This window comes from Babylonia areolata, chromosome 10 (assembly GCF_041734735.1).
Source record: "Babylonia areolata isolate BAREFJ2019XMU chromosome 10, ASM4173473v1, whole genome shotgun sequence".
Taxonomy (NCBI): domain Eukaryota; kingdom Metazoa; phylum Mollusca; class Gastropoda; order Neogastropoda; family Buccinidae; genus Babylonia; species Babylonia areolata.
Genome location: NC_134885.1, coordinates 26,897,044 through 26,911,100, shown reverse-complemented (window position 1 = coordinate 26,911,100; position 14,057 = coordinate 26,897,044). Strand labels below are relative to the sequence as shown.

The following is a 14,057-nucleotide window of genomic DNA, read 5'->3' as shown; positions in this document are numbered from 1 at the left end:
ATATATATATATATGTCTTTTTTTCTCTTGTATATAAATCAATCCCAGTATTACTGGTAAATGGGTGCGAAAATAACATGCAAATTATTGTGTATTTTATTTTGTTGCACCATGTCATTATTAATGCTATGCTCCAACTAACCCCCCAGTTCCCAGTTCAGGCTCAACTAGTCAGATACAGAGCAGTATTGTAAATCTAAGTTGTGATCTGTGCATTTGTCTATTCCTATTGCATTGTACCAGACTGATGATTACATTTGGCCTTTTATTTCATTTTATTTTCCCCCATTTGTATTATCCCCCCTTTTGTTTCTTCTTTTTAAATTATCTTCGCTCTTCCTCTGTGGCCGTCATCCTGTTATTGTCATGTTTCCTTGTTTCTCTATGACTCAGAAGAGTTAATGGGAATAACCAAAATCTGAAACTCTGAAAACTCAACACCTCAAAAACCTGCTTCGGTCCACCCCTCGCCCCCCCCCCCCCAACACACACACACACACACACACACACTAAACTTGACACCATGGATACCAGGTCGTTTGTAAAGGATCAGACAGACAACACACAGACAAGTTTTTAACTGGAATCGTTAAAAATAATTCAACACAACCAATAAAGAAAGCAGGTGGAAGTGCAAAAAGGGAAAATAAGAAAGGAGCGAAAACAGAGAGGACAGGGAGAAGAAGAAAAAAAGGCGTGCGCACATGCAGGGACTAAAATCTATCGAAGATTTTTTTTTTTTTTAAGTGGATTTGTTGTGTGTGCGTGCGCGTGATACTGTTTTGAGGGATATGTGATTTATGGGCTGTTGTTTTTTTTTGTTTGTTTTTTTTAAGCTAACGGAGCAAACCAATGCAGTGACAATAGCAGAGGGAGTTTTTCGACAGCCTCTCCCACATGCACTTCAGATGGACCTTCCCGGCACGCATTGTTTCTCTCTCTCTCTCTCTCTCTCTCTCAGTCTCTCTCTCTCTTCTTTTTCCTATGCATTTTACTACCACCATGCTTGTCATTGCCTGGATGTACATGTGTGTGTATGTGTGTGCCTCTGTTACACATCTGCGCGTTACTGAACAGAAAGGATAGGAAAGAGAAAGAGTGCGGGGAGAAAAGAGAGAGAACGAACGAACGAATGAACGAAATTTTATTTTACGAGGGTAAAGGAGTAAGCACAAAGTACTTGTTTACATCCAGCCCTCTGTGCAAGAATAATAATTGAGGGGGAAAAAAGAAAAGAAAAGAAGCGAGAGTCAATTCACAACACCAACGTCAAAATTACACAAGCATGTGCAAACATAAACATAGAACTTATGTACAATACAATATCGCGATAGATGAATAACAACGAGGACAATAGGGTAGGGGTGTGGTGGAGAGCAGAAGGAAGAATGGACAAGGGGAAGAGTAAAGAAGGCTGACTGAACAAACAGATATAGTGACAGTGACAGTGGAGACAGGCTGTATGTTGAAAAATTGTATTGAGTATGTGGCTGAGTAGCCTAGATGGGTGAGTAAAGGTCGATGATGGATGAGAATAAAACTGAGCAGCTCATCAATTGCGCTGAATCAAAGATTAACCAGGTCACTGTTACCCCAACGTCCGTCTCTGGCTGTGACATTCTCCCAATGTTGGAAACCTTGGCTTTCACTTCGACGAAACACTCTCTTTGGACCGGTGAACTTTTCGACCACTTGCGCTGCTCCCTGTTACGCCAGATACGTACGTAGATAGGAAAAAATTCGCCGGCTCCTTGCTTTCCAGTGCTACTGCCAACATATCAGCTGTTTCTTTTATATGCTACTATCTAGACACTATTGCAATTCTCTTTGAGCTGGTCTCCTTGATATTCAAACCAACAGATTTCAACTAATCCGGAGGTGTTACAAAGAATTGTCGTGAACATTGGAAGTGTAACAAAGAACAGTTGTGCGTACTTTGTGTTACGAAAAATGGTCTTGTGAACGTAAGAAGTGTTACTAAGTATGGCCTTATGTTGGAAGTGGAACAAAGAATGGTCTTCTGTACATTGGATGCGTTACAAAAAATGGTCTATTGATCGAAATGTAACAAAGAATGGTCTTATGTACATTTGAAGTTTCACAAAGGTCATGTGTACACTCAAAGTGTAGCAAAGAATGTTCTTGGAAACATTGGAAGTGTAACAAAGAATGATTTTTTGTCCACACTAACTGTTACAAAAGAACAGTCTTGTGTACGTTGAAGTGTTACAAAGAGTTGTCTTGTGTACAATGGAAGTTTTACAAAGAACGGTCTTGTGTACAATGGAAGTTTTACAAAGAACGGTATTGTATTCACTGAAGTGTAACAAAGAACGGTCTCATGTCCAAAAGAACTGTTACAAAAAATGACCCAGTGCATGTCATGTATCCACTTCTTCCTTGCTTTTTTTCTTTTCTATCTTTTCCCTCCTGTGGACAAGCTGGCTTGCAGCTGCCGTCAATCGAAACTTTTCAACTTTATATATATATATTTAATCTTGACCTTGTGCATGCCAGTAAATCTTACGTTTACTTACAGTCACTACAAACCAAACAAAAGAGTGGTGTTTGGCGGAGAAAGGTCACAAGTCCCAGACCTACCTCCATCAATGTTATTCAGCAGCAGCGGCAGCAGCAGCATCCTTTATTTTTTTAGTGCTTGTGGTTTTCAGTGCGGTGTGTGTGTGTGTTTTTTTGTTTTTTTAACAAATGCAAATGAGTGAGCACACATGGGTATGTGAATAAACTGTTGTTTTTGTGATGTGTACATTCATGTGGAGTGATTTTAAAGGAAAAAAACAGAGAAAAGAAAACCATGAACAAGGAAAAATGATTACTAAATCTTATCAAAAACAAATCCTGTTCATCTTTCCATCTGCCTACCAATACCCAAGCATTGCATGAACACAATGACATAAACTTTCCTCTGCATCCAACCAATGCTTGCATTGTGTGACTGGTGAAACTTAGGTTTTTTCTTGTTTTTTTTTTTTAGCCTTTCACCCAAGTATTTACAATCAGTACAGGGAACTCATACTTCCGTTTGACTTTATTGCGTCTGAAAACATTTTTAGTTGACAATAATGAAGAGAAGCAACTCTCTCCATTTACAAAGTACAAAACTTTTAGTCAATACTGCACCGACTTGAAGTTGTGCACCTTGCAAATGGAGAGATTTACTTCTCTTTATTGTCGTTTGATCCTTTACTCTCCTAGCCTCATGGCTTTAGCTTTTACATTTTTAAGCTATTTTCCCCCCAAAATGCATGTCATAATTCTTTTAAATGTAGTGCTTCCCCACAAAGCAGGTATTCTACAAACCATTCCTTGATTCAGTTCTCTTTACCTCCTGAAAATGTACATCAGAAAAATAACCAATGAGACGTGGTTCCAAATATCAGTGAAGGAATAGACAAAGCCTGTTGAAAAGTTCCATGGGTATTATCAGTGCTTTTAGTCAGGCAAGTGTTCGGTCTCTCATTGAGACTTTCATCAGGCCATCTGAACATGGAGGTGCGCCTTGAACAAGCATCCAGACCTGTCCATCCTCAGCAAGACTTGGCAGTAACTTCATTTGTGGGCTGCTACTCCCACGTTTACTCTTCTTTTGTACACGAGTGGGCTCTTACATGTATGACAGTTTTAACCCCGCCATGGAGGCAGCCATACTCCGTTTTCGGGGGTGTGCATGATGGGTTTGTTCTTGTTTCCATAACCCATCAGACACTGACATGGATTACAGGATCTTTAATGTGCATATTTGTTCTTCTGCTTGCGTATACGCACGAAGGGGGTTCGGACACAAGCAGGTCTGCACATACGTTGACCTGGGAGATTGGAAAAAAATCTCCACCCTTTACCGACCAGGCGCGGTTACCTGAATTCGAACCCGGGACCCTCAGATTGCAAGTCCAACACTTTAACCACTATCAGTAACAACTTGGACAGTTTCAGTAGCTGTTGCCATTTGCCAGTAGCACACCAAAATATCTTCTGCAAAAGACGTGTGCAAAACAAAAGGCCCATTTATCATGTATTGCTGATCCAACAAATTCTTGAGCCAAACATTTCACTATCGCCATCGTCCTCGTTCTTGCACTGCTGTATCATGTGATGGTGCATCTCGGGATCATTTGCCAAAATAACTTTCCAGAATGGTCCACTGCACTGAATGGTATATTGTGCTCCTCCAGGAACACAAACCTTACTTCAGCATGGATTGCATCTGGTTCTTGTGGTGAAATATCCGTTCAATTTTTTAATTTTTTTTATTTTTATTTGGCAATGCTTGGTGTTGCAACACTGCTGATTCTATAATGGCAATTTAACTTACTTCTGACATTTGCTGAATGAGTGAATAAGTTATTTACAATTGGCTGAAAATTTTCAATCGTTAATGCGCTTTGACCAAGACAATACTGTGTTAACCATGTTTTGTTCATCTGCAAGTGTCTATTTTGATTAAACTGATTTGAGGGAGAGGAGGTGGGGGAATTTTCTTTTTAATTTTCTGTATTTCACCATTTTCTACAGAGTGTAACAGCACTGCTTGAATGTGCTCAACCATAACAAAGTCCACTCAAAATGTAGCAGATGGCAGGTCCAAGTAAGTGCTGCTCAGTACTGCATTAACATGTATCCAATCCCCCTCATAAAGAATGGGTGTTCTTGCAAGAGTTGTAAAACTTGTCAGACTTTTTCTCTCAGACACACATGGACAGAATGTAGAGGTCTTCCCAGGAGCAACCCGTGGCTGAATGAACCCATGGACTGCTGTCGGGGTCCTCTCTGGCTTGGCTATTACTTCACACCCACAGTGTGGTTTGTCACATTCATAACAAGAAATGTATTGGATGACAAAGCGTTTCTGGCTAACTGGCCTCTTGTGTTTATGATAAACTGGTTGCAATCCGTGTGTGCAAAGAGTTCTTTTGGGACAGGGTGCAACCACCACCACCACAGTTGTAGCCAGCCAGACACAAGTCTCAAGAGGAGGCTGTAAACTGATTGTTTTTACACCATTCTGCAGAGGAACACTGCTCTGACACAAATATTTTATGCTCTGACCATGAACCTCTCGGATGGCAGACTTCCAAATCTTTAAAAATTCTGAGCTTAGCTGTATGAAGAGCACAGGATCAGGAGTCAAGATGGCTGCCGGAAAAAGAGGGCGCTAGTCAGGGATGAAAAGGGGAGGTAACCTACTTCAGGAGGTTATCGGCCGTAGATACTTTCGTTTTCTCCGCATAAGTGGGTAGTAGTTTGCACAGGACAGGAATCAGACCCCTGCCGGAGTCTGCACTGGTGGGTCACGGTTAAGTATGTGTAATTAATTGGGTTTTTACGTGAATGACTTTTCACCCCTGCCATCATACTCCGTTTTCAGGCATGTCTTATTCAAAACCCACAAGAAAAATTAAAGGTTCCATTGCCTTTTAGGCCATCGGGGCGGTGAATTCATATCTACTGTGTTCAGGGCTTGGCAGAGGAAAACAGTACCCAATAGTCTCCTTCCGCCATTTTAACTTTCCCCAACCAAAGTCAGGAACCCATTGACACCTGGGTGGAGTGAGGAAAATCAGAATAATGTGCCTTTCCCCCAAGGACACAAGACCATGCAGAATCAGGGCCTCAAACCCTGATCACCAGTGAACACTGGATCAGGTCCAACATCTAATTCCACCATGGCACCTCCTTGGTATATCTCCACTAATGCACCAAACACATACACTGCAAAGACAGAAAAATGGAAAAGCACACAGCTCTATACCAGAGTATTTATTGTAGCTACTACAGCAAAGTGATAGCAGATCCCAGGTCAGCTTATCCAGAACAGTGCATGAATACTGAAGAGCATTAACTGTCCAACATAACGAGGCCAACATCCAACACAGCAGCACAAGGATGCAAGATTGACAACAAAGACAATGGTTTACCATTTACCATAGTCATTTTAATAAAGAGTTTACAGAAATCACAAGATTCACATCTACTTTCCATTCACTTTCCACTGGAAAACACAAACACCTAACTACCCAGAGAGTGTGTATCTGCTCCTGTCCTTACAATTAACACAAGGCAAACATTTTTTTTTCTTCAATTCACAGACTGGATCAATAAAATCTAGTTTATTAAACATGACCAAAAACCGACATTACTTCACAGAATAAGTAGATAAAAGCAAGCTAAGCAGAGTACCCAAATAGAAATAACTTGATGGAACTAATCATTAAAAACTAGAAAACAGCAACCAGTGTATTTTGTAGTCATTCAAGGACAGTTGGGAAAAAAACACAAAAAAAAAAACAACAAAAAACACACACACACAAAAGGACAGGCAAATAAACCAGAAAATGATTTCAATTCAATACCAAGAAATTCTCTCAGCTGTAAGTCTTTTACTGCACCATTTTAGAAACTGCCAAACACACTTAATGAAGGCTAAATAATCCAAAGAACAACTGACATCATTCAGACTTGTATGCAAAGACAAGTGTTCCTGTCACAAGCGAACCAACCCTTTAGCACTCATGTAAAATGTTCACAAACCTGACCAGCACTGTCACTCACCCAGGTGGTCAATTCCATTAACCTATCAGATTCAAGCTAAACTGGACATGGTCACTATCTCAAGTGGTCAGCAACAAATTCACTTTAACTGCCATTATCATCCCACAATTGCCCTCAAGTGTGTAAGAAAAAATCCTTTTCAAAAGTCTGAAAAGTGCATCCAATCAGACTAAGGCAACCTACATTTATTTCACCTGAAAGTTACAGAAACTCCTTTAATATGATCAAATCTATCTTAGACCAGCATACTTATAAAAAAAACCAAAAAACAAAAAAACAACCCCTAAGAAATCAAGCTATGTTCATACACACACACACATATAGATACATATATATATATACCACATACCACAATATGATCAATGGCTCATGAGTGTAGCAAAACTGAACTAAAATGTGTCCAGAGAATCTAGGTTTGATTTCATGATTTAATTAAAAACAACGTTCATAACTTAATAAAGAACCATACTAGTTCAAAGTGCAAGTAAAAAAAGAAAAAGAAAAAAAAAACATGATTGACAGAAGATATTACAGATACCCACAAAACTCAGACATGCACAGAAACATCAGCTCAAAGGTGTCACACTCTACATGGGCAAGGGACCCTCCCTCTCTCCACACACACAAAGGATGTGTGTTGCCAAAGACTGGACTAAAACATGAAAAAAGCTCAAATCATCAAATCACTTTCCACACCTATACTACCGCTGTCTGTCTTCATTCAAGACTGCATCCAACTTGGTGCTGGACCTTCCACTTTTGTGACAGTCATACACAGGACACCTCTGGTGGTGCATGCATCTTGTGCATAGACAACAATTAACACGCATGTTCAAGTGACTATCTTAGAAAATACTCCCTATATTCCTTACTTCATGCCACAAGACAACTTGACACAGTATAGTGGTGGTGGTGATGACAGTATGTGTCCATATCACAAAACGTTCACGAAGAAAGACTTTTTCTGTGTAGCTGGACATGGGGGTGACACAGCCTGTGTCTATATAGAACTAGGATGGGGTTTGGCGGGCACTGGAAATAGCAGCATGCAGTGGTAGTGCTGAGATGACGCAGGTATCACCCCAAGGCATGCAGGGGCAGGTGCCAGTCTGGGGGTAAACATGTCTGATTGCATCTCTATTACTCATCCTCGTCTTCTTCCGATTCATCTTCGGCCTGTTCCAACCAGGTCAACCACTGGTTCACCTGCACATAGTCATTGACAAACTTTATCACTCTCTTCAGTGCATACATCAAAATGCTTTTGAAATGGGCTCTGGCTCAGTTGTAGATTTTTATTTTTTTTTTTTTAACCACCAAAAGCATTAAGCTTTGGATATAGATCACTGCAGGTATGACAATGGAAATCAAGATCTTTTTGTCATGGTAAACTGGATGTGTGCTCAGAATTAAACACTGGAACTCACTGTCATTGGTTTCTGGGAAATATTAAATCGGAAACAAGAGTGGCTGGGGGCTCTTTTGACCTGATTCAGCTGCATTCAAAGATGTAACCAAATATTGTTTTCACACATACATAGGGGTGAGTGGTTGGATGGGGTGAGGGAGGGCTCTCACTCTCAACTAGCTCTCCCCCCCACCCCACCCCTCCTCCATTTTTTTCTTCTTTTTAAAAAAAATTTTTTATGTGGTTACTGTTCTTCCTGTATGACACTCCAAACAAGGTAGACTGGAAGGTGGGGAACATGATCTTTCAACGAATTTCATCACAGCTTTTAACTTAGTATCTACAGTGTCACAAATTATGCACTGAAATTATTTGAAGTATGCTTCCCTTTACTGTTTCATTTGCTAAAATCAATCTCCAGTGGCAGGCATGAGATTGGGAAATTGTGATTGAGTCTGAAAGGTGGGGGCCTGGGGGCGAAGCCCCCTGAAGCTGAACCATAAAATTTGCACTTGCGGGCCAGTAATGCTGCTGAGGTATTCCAACCCACAGAAAACAAAAAATCAGTCCAATTCTTCCTAAACTGAAGTGTTTTTGCTTCCAAACCTGTAAAGTCAGCCTTGGGGGCTTATTTTCAAAATCGTGTCTCATGTGTGTGTGTGTGTGTGTGTGTGTGTGTGTGTGGTTTCAATGCAACTATGTGTATGTGAGAAAGAGAGACAGACAAAGAGATTGAGAATAGGGGTCAGGCTGGACACTGGAGGAAAGAGTTAAAGTTCATGTATGTACACTGCTTTAAATACAACTCTCTGTGTTGTAAACTCTTTGTGTGAGTGAGTGAGTGAGTGAGTGGGAGTGTAAGTGTTTGTGTGTATGTGTGTTTTCAAGGAAAATGTTATTAGCACACAAGTTTGCACTGTTCCAATATTACTGACAATCTGGTCTCTTCAGCCCTAGTCTCTGTTCCACTGATATGCATGTGTGTTGGCTGAGGAAAGAAAGGAGGAAGTGGAATGACTGGAGGGAGGAGGGAGTGGGTGTGTGACTGGTTATATCACTTCCAAGCAGTCAAGGATTATCAGCTGGAGCTAGTGGTCAGTGTCTTGGCTCAATGCCAAAATTGCCACAGTCATTGACAGTGGTTTCATAACCCCCCCCCCCCCTTCCCTCAGCACTGGTAGGAGACTCAAAAGAGAGGGGAGGGGTACCTCAGCAAATCATGAAAGTGAAGTCTGCAGGAGGGGGGCGGGGTTTTGGGAAGTGACATTTTTTCTCTCTGAAATCAACTGCTCTTCCGCTGAAAATATCGGATCCCTGAGAGTTCCCCAGCATGGACTCTGTGTGTGTGTGTGTGTGTGTGTGTTGTGTTCAGGGGAGAAAGAAAAAGAGAGAGAGAGAGAGAGAGAGAGAGAGAGAGCAAGCAAGCAAGCAAGCAAGCAAGCACGAGTGTGCACACACGTGTGTATGTGTGGTTTCAATTCAACTGTGTGTAAACAAGAGACAGACAGAGAGGGAGGCAGACAGAAAGAGAGGGGACATGGTAGGAGGAAAGAATGCAAGTTGTATTTGTGCATGTGTATGCACTGTTTTCAAATTCAATAGATCCCTGACGTCAATAAGTTCCTACAAAATTTGTTTCAATCGCAACACTTAATGTTACTTGTGAATACAGTGGCAAAGGTTGGCAGCTTCTGCTGAATGAACAGAGGGTCAAGCAGACGTTCCACTGCCCTTGTGGCTTGACTGGGATGGAGATAGCGTGCACGGATGTATCTGTGTGTGCGCGCAAGTTTGTGTGTGTGTGTGTGTGTGTGTGTGTGTGTGTGTGTGTGCGTGCGCTCAAATGTCAGAGTGTGCCGCGTGTGTGTGTGTGTGTGTGATCGACGGCATGTGTGTGCATGTGCGTGCGTACATGCTTTTCACAGTGCGTTAGGAAACTTTCGGACTTCGATTTTGGTGCTCTGACAAGTCACTGGATCACCTCTCAAGGGGTCAACAAACGACGCTTAAAGGAGCATTCTGTTTTCATTTTTGACAGATCATCAGTAACTGATATAGATCAGCCCATCTGCTTTTTCATTCTTTTTTCTTTTAGAAAACGGATGCTCCATTTTTAATGCAAATGTGAAAACAGATTTCCGTGCCTAGACTCTAAGAGTTGCACCCATACAATCTGACACCAATCGCACTTGGCCTTGCCCGCGGTGTCCATTTTGTGAATGACGTCGCCTACCCTAAAGTTATTTTTTTATTCTTCACTTCTGTTTTCACGATCTCATCTTGCCAGAGCCAGTTCCACTTATTATTCACTCCTTTATCGATCTCTGCTGCAAAAATCCTCTAATCCTTTGTGAGTTTTCTCATTTTGTCAATGACTGAAGACGATCGACGAAATCAGGCATCTTTGCAAGTCGTGAAGCCCGCGAGCGAGTTTTGTAATTCCGACCGAATGCGGATAAGCTGAATGACAGAGGAGCAACGGAACACTTATTCTCAATTGGTTCGCTTATCCAAACATGGAGTACTTTAGCAAATGCTGTGGGTCTGTCTTGTTGATCAGTCGGACAACGTTCGTGCAACCTTCGTGGGTCGGGAACCCCCTCCCCCCCCCCCACCGATTTTCTCAGCAGATTTACGCGAATCTCAAAAATGGCCTCTGGAGCCAATTTTCGGTCGGAAATCCGACTATAGTCGGAAAAATCTCATGCCTGAGTGGCAGAATGTATCTTTTTTTATTCAGACCAAAATCATCTTGATAGGATCTATTTCAGTGACAATAATATTGCTCTATGAAAAGATAGCTTCATACATGTGTGGAAAACAACAGCCATGACTTACAGCTAATTTTAAGAAAAAAACAACAACTATAAGATAAATTTTTAATTATTTGGAAATGATTAACTGGTATGACTTTCACCAATGAGCAAAATCATCACGAAGGTGACAGCTTGACACACTTTAATATCTATTACTCTACCCTGTCTAGTTCCTCTAACACTTACAGTTGCTGAGGAAATACTGAACTTACCACTCGCGCAAAACAGGTCATCACACACCTTGTGTATAAACAAGTAAAAAAAATTATGAAGAAGAGCTAGCAAAGAGATTACAGCTGGCTACTGTTCAACACAGTACAGTACATGTTACCAAATAAGCCAGTCTTCACAACCGGCTGACAACATACCTGGAAGAGAGCCTTGCCTTTGCCTGGGTACTGGTCGTTCACCTCCTCTTTCCAGTGCAGGAAAGCCTCCTCCTCTATGATCTCCTGGTCGTACAGGTTCACAAAGAATCGGAGCAGCATACCTGTCAACAAGCATCATCATACTGAAGTGTGGGGGCATAGCAGTTACATACACCTTTGTCTACCTGCTCTCCCTCTCCCCTTCACCTCCCCGACCAAGTAAAAGCAGGGTGTAGCTAGAACAGTTTAATATGTGAAGTAACCACTGAGTGTAATTATCAACAGTCATGTAATAGTATGTAAACTGCAATCATACACATCCACCAGTCTTAGATTTTCTTTTGTTTACTATGACTGCTGCTTTCAGTGCTTAGCGATGTTGACTTATCGCCAACAATCACCTCAGGTGATACAGCCAAAGGGGACAACCACAACAGGAACATGAGAGGGACCTGGGGGAGGCTGGGGAGGTTTTGGACCCGACACTACACTGACACCACCAGAATCACAACATAAAAATGCCCCCTTTATATTTTTTTGCTGGATGTCTGTGATTCAAATTCGCTTCATTATGACTGCAAGTTAGGTGCTCCACTAGTTCAGCCAGCCAGCCACTCATGTGATGACAAACTGGCTTCTGCATTGTATTTGTAGTGCGAACAAAGCTTGTCAGTGTGTGTGTGTGTGTGCGTGAGTGTGTGCGTGTGAACGCATGGGTGGTGTGGTGTGGTGTGGTGTCTGTGTCCATGTGCATTCGAACTTCATGTACACTGAATTGTGTTAACACTGCCATAAACAAATGCAAGTGTAAAGTATGCCTGACAGTTCAAATACAAATGTGCCACACATACACAGAGCTTTCAAAAGCAAACCGTAAGCTGACCTTTTGGGAAGTGGTGGTTGTGGCAGAAGACTTGCACTGCATACAGTGCGGCCACCTGCAGGTTGATGTGCTCATGGAGAAACTTCTGGAGCACCCCCTGTTGTAACACACACACTCCACATCACGTAACCATACCCATCTCACCTACATAATGACAGCACATGACAGATTCTCTCTTTTTTTTTTAATCACTTGTATGTAGCATAAATTTACAGATGTAAACTACACCCTTTATTCAAGTTCAACCCTCTCCACCTTAATTTTAACGGGTTTTTTTGTTTGTTTTTTTTAAATATATACCTAAATAACTCCTGAATTAAATTTGTGTGTGTGTTGAATTCAAACAATGTATCATTCATACCAACACAAGACAATGCAAACATATGTTCTGTCCTCCTTTCCCCTTGCCCAGAGGGCACCAATGATGTATAAATGCAGCAAGCACTGACCTTGAGTTTGTCCAGAAGCTCTTTCTCCTTGTCCATGAGAGCTTTGTCTGGGGTGACAGTGGTGTCTGCTGCATTCTCCTGCATGGTGCTTTCCGCCGTGATGTACTTAACCAAGCTGCACACACACACCTTGCATCAATCCATCAGTAGAGCAGCTCTAGCAATCCTTGTCTTGAGCATGTAACCATATCCATCAGTAGAGCAGCCCTAGCAATCCTTAACCTATGAAAAAAATATCATGTAACAGGTGTGGAGCTGGGCAGAGTGCAGGGGCACACATACACCTTGCATCAATCCACCAGTAGAGCAGCTCTAGCAATCCTTGTCCTGAGAAAATAGTGTCATGTAACTGGTGTGTAGCTGGACAGAGTGCACGGGGCAGCCTTACTCATGAAGGATGTATTTAGCTGGTGACGTAATATGAAAGATTTTTTTTTAATATGTGACTTAACACACAAGAGTTAATCTGTGATTAAAAATGGAAATTCTTTTAATCAATACTATCTTACACAATGTCACTTCTGTTTTGCTGAAAAAGAGTGGTGTAGGAGAAAATCAAAGTGACGACTTCACTGAAAAAAAAAAAACCAGGAAAGAAAAGTTTTTAGACACTGACGTGAGACCGACAAGCAAAAATCTCCCCATCTTATGTTAAGCCAAACCCTTCCCTCTGCTTCCTGTACCTTACCAGAATGGGGAAGAATGATGTCGAGTGGACAGGTTTATTTGACACAAATCCTACAACACTTTTAACCTGTCCTACAGCCTACAGCAGACAATCAAGCGGACACTTTTAACCTGTCCTAAAGCCTACAACAGATAATCAAGCAGACACTTTTAACCTGGCCTACAGCCTTCAACAGATAATCAAGCGGACAGTTTTAACCTGTCCTACAGCCTTCAACAGATAATCAAGCGGACACTCTTAACCTGTCCTACAGCCTACAACAGATAATCAAGTGGACAGTTTTAATCTGGCCTACAGCCTTTAACAGATAATCAAGTGGACAGTTTTAACCTGTCCTACAGCCTACAACAGAAAACACAAAGGAGTGGCAGAGTGAGACGGGCACAGACCTTGTGACAAGTATGTTGATAAAATTGGGGTTGGTGAACAGCTCTGGATCCACCCGCTCTTTGATCCACTTGAAGATTGCCCCTGCAGAGGGCTCTGCCGCGATCTGGCGTCCCAACTCCGACTGGACGCGCATCAGAGGGAACAAGAAACTGAGGCCCCGGTCCTCCAGGATCTCCAGCATGCGCTCTTTCTTCTGGTCTATCTCTGCACACATTTTTTTTCCTTTCATTTTTTTGTTGTTCATGTTTTACACAAACCTAGGGTAGGCTCTCAAGGCCTGATCAGAAGGCTGGGTTTATGTGGAGGTAAGGCATCTGCTGCTTTTTTCTCCTTTTCTTTTTTTATCAAAGGTTTGGCATCTGCTGCTTTTTTCTCTTTTTATACAGCAGATGTGGTATAGTCAATATGAATCTGCTGCTTTTTTTCTCCCCCTTTTTTTTTTTAAATTCCGCAGATGTGGTGTAGTGTATATGAATCTATCCACA

General features: G+C 41.7%; 1 protein-coding gene across 1 annotated transcript in view; it reads right to left on the bottom strand.

Annotated features, from left to right (window-relative positions):
• Positions 1–5,763: 5,763 nt before the first annotated feature.
• LOC143286324 (eukaryotic translation initiation factor 4 gamma 2-like) overlaps positions 5,764–14,057 on the bottom strand; it is a 33,128-nt gene continuing 24,834 nt past the window's right edge. The window contains exons 21-25 of the mRNA XM_076593865.1: positions 13,572–13,776; positions 12,495–12,609; positions 12,046–12,142; positions 11,163–11,284; positions 5,764–7,776 (exon numbers count right to left, since the gene is read on the bottom strand). Of these exons, the coding sequence (XP_076449980.1) occupies positions 7,711–7,776; positions 11,163–11,284; positions 12,046–12,142; positions 12,495–12,609; positions 13,572–13,776 (605 nt within the window). The 3' untranslated portion in view covers positions 5,764–7,710. The remainder of the gene's footprint in view (positions 7,777–11,162; positions 11,285–12,045; positions 12,143–12,494; positions 12,610–13,571; positions 13,777–14,057) is intronic.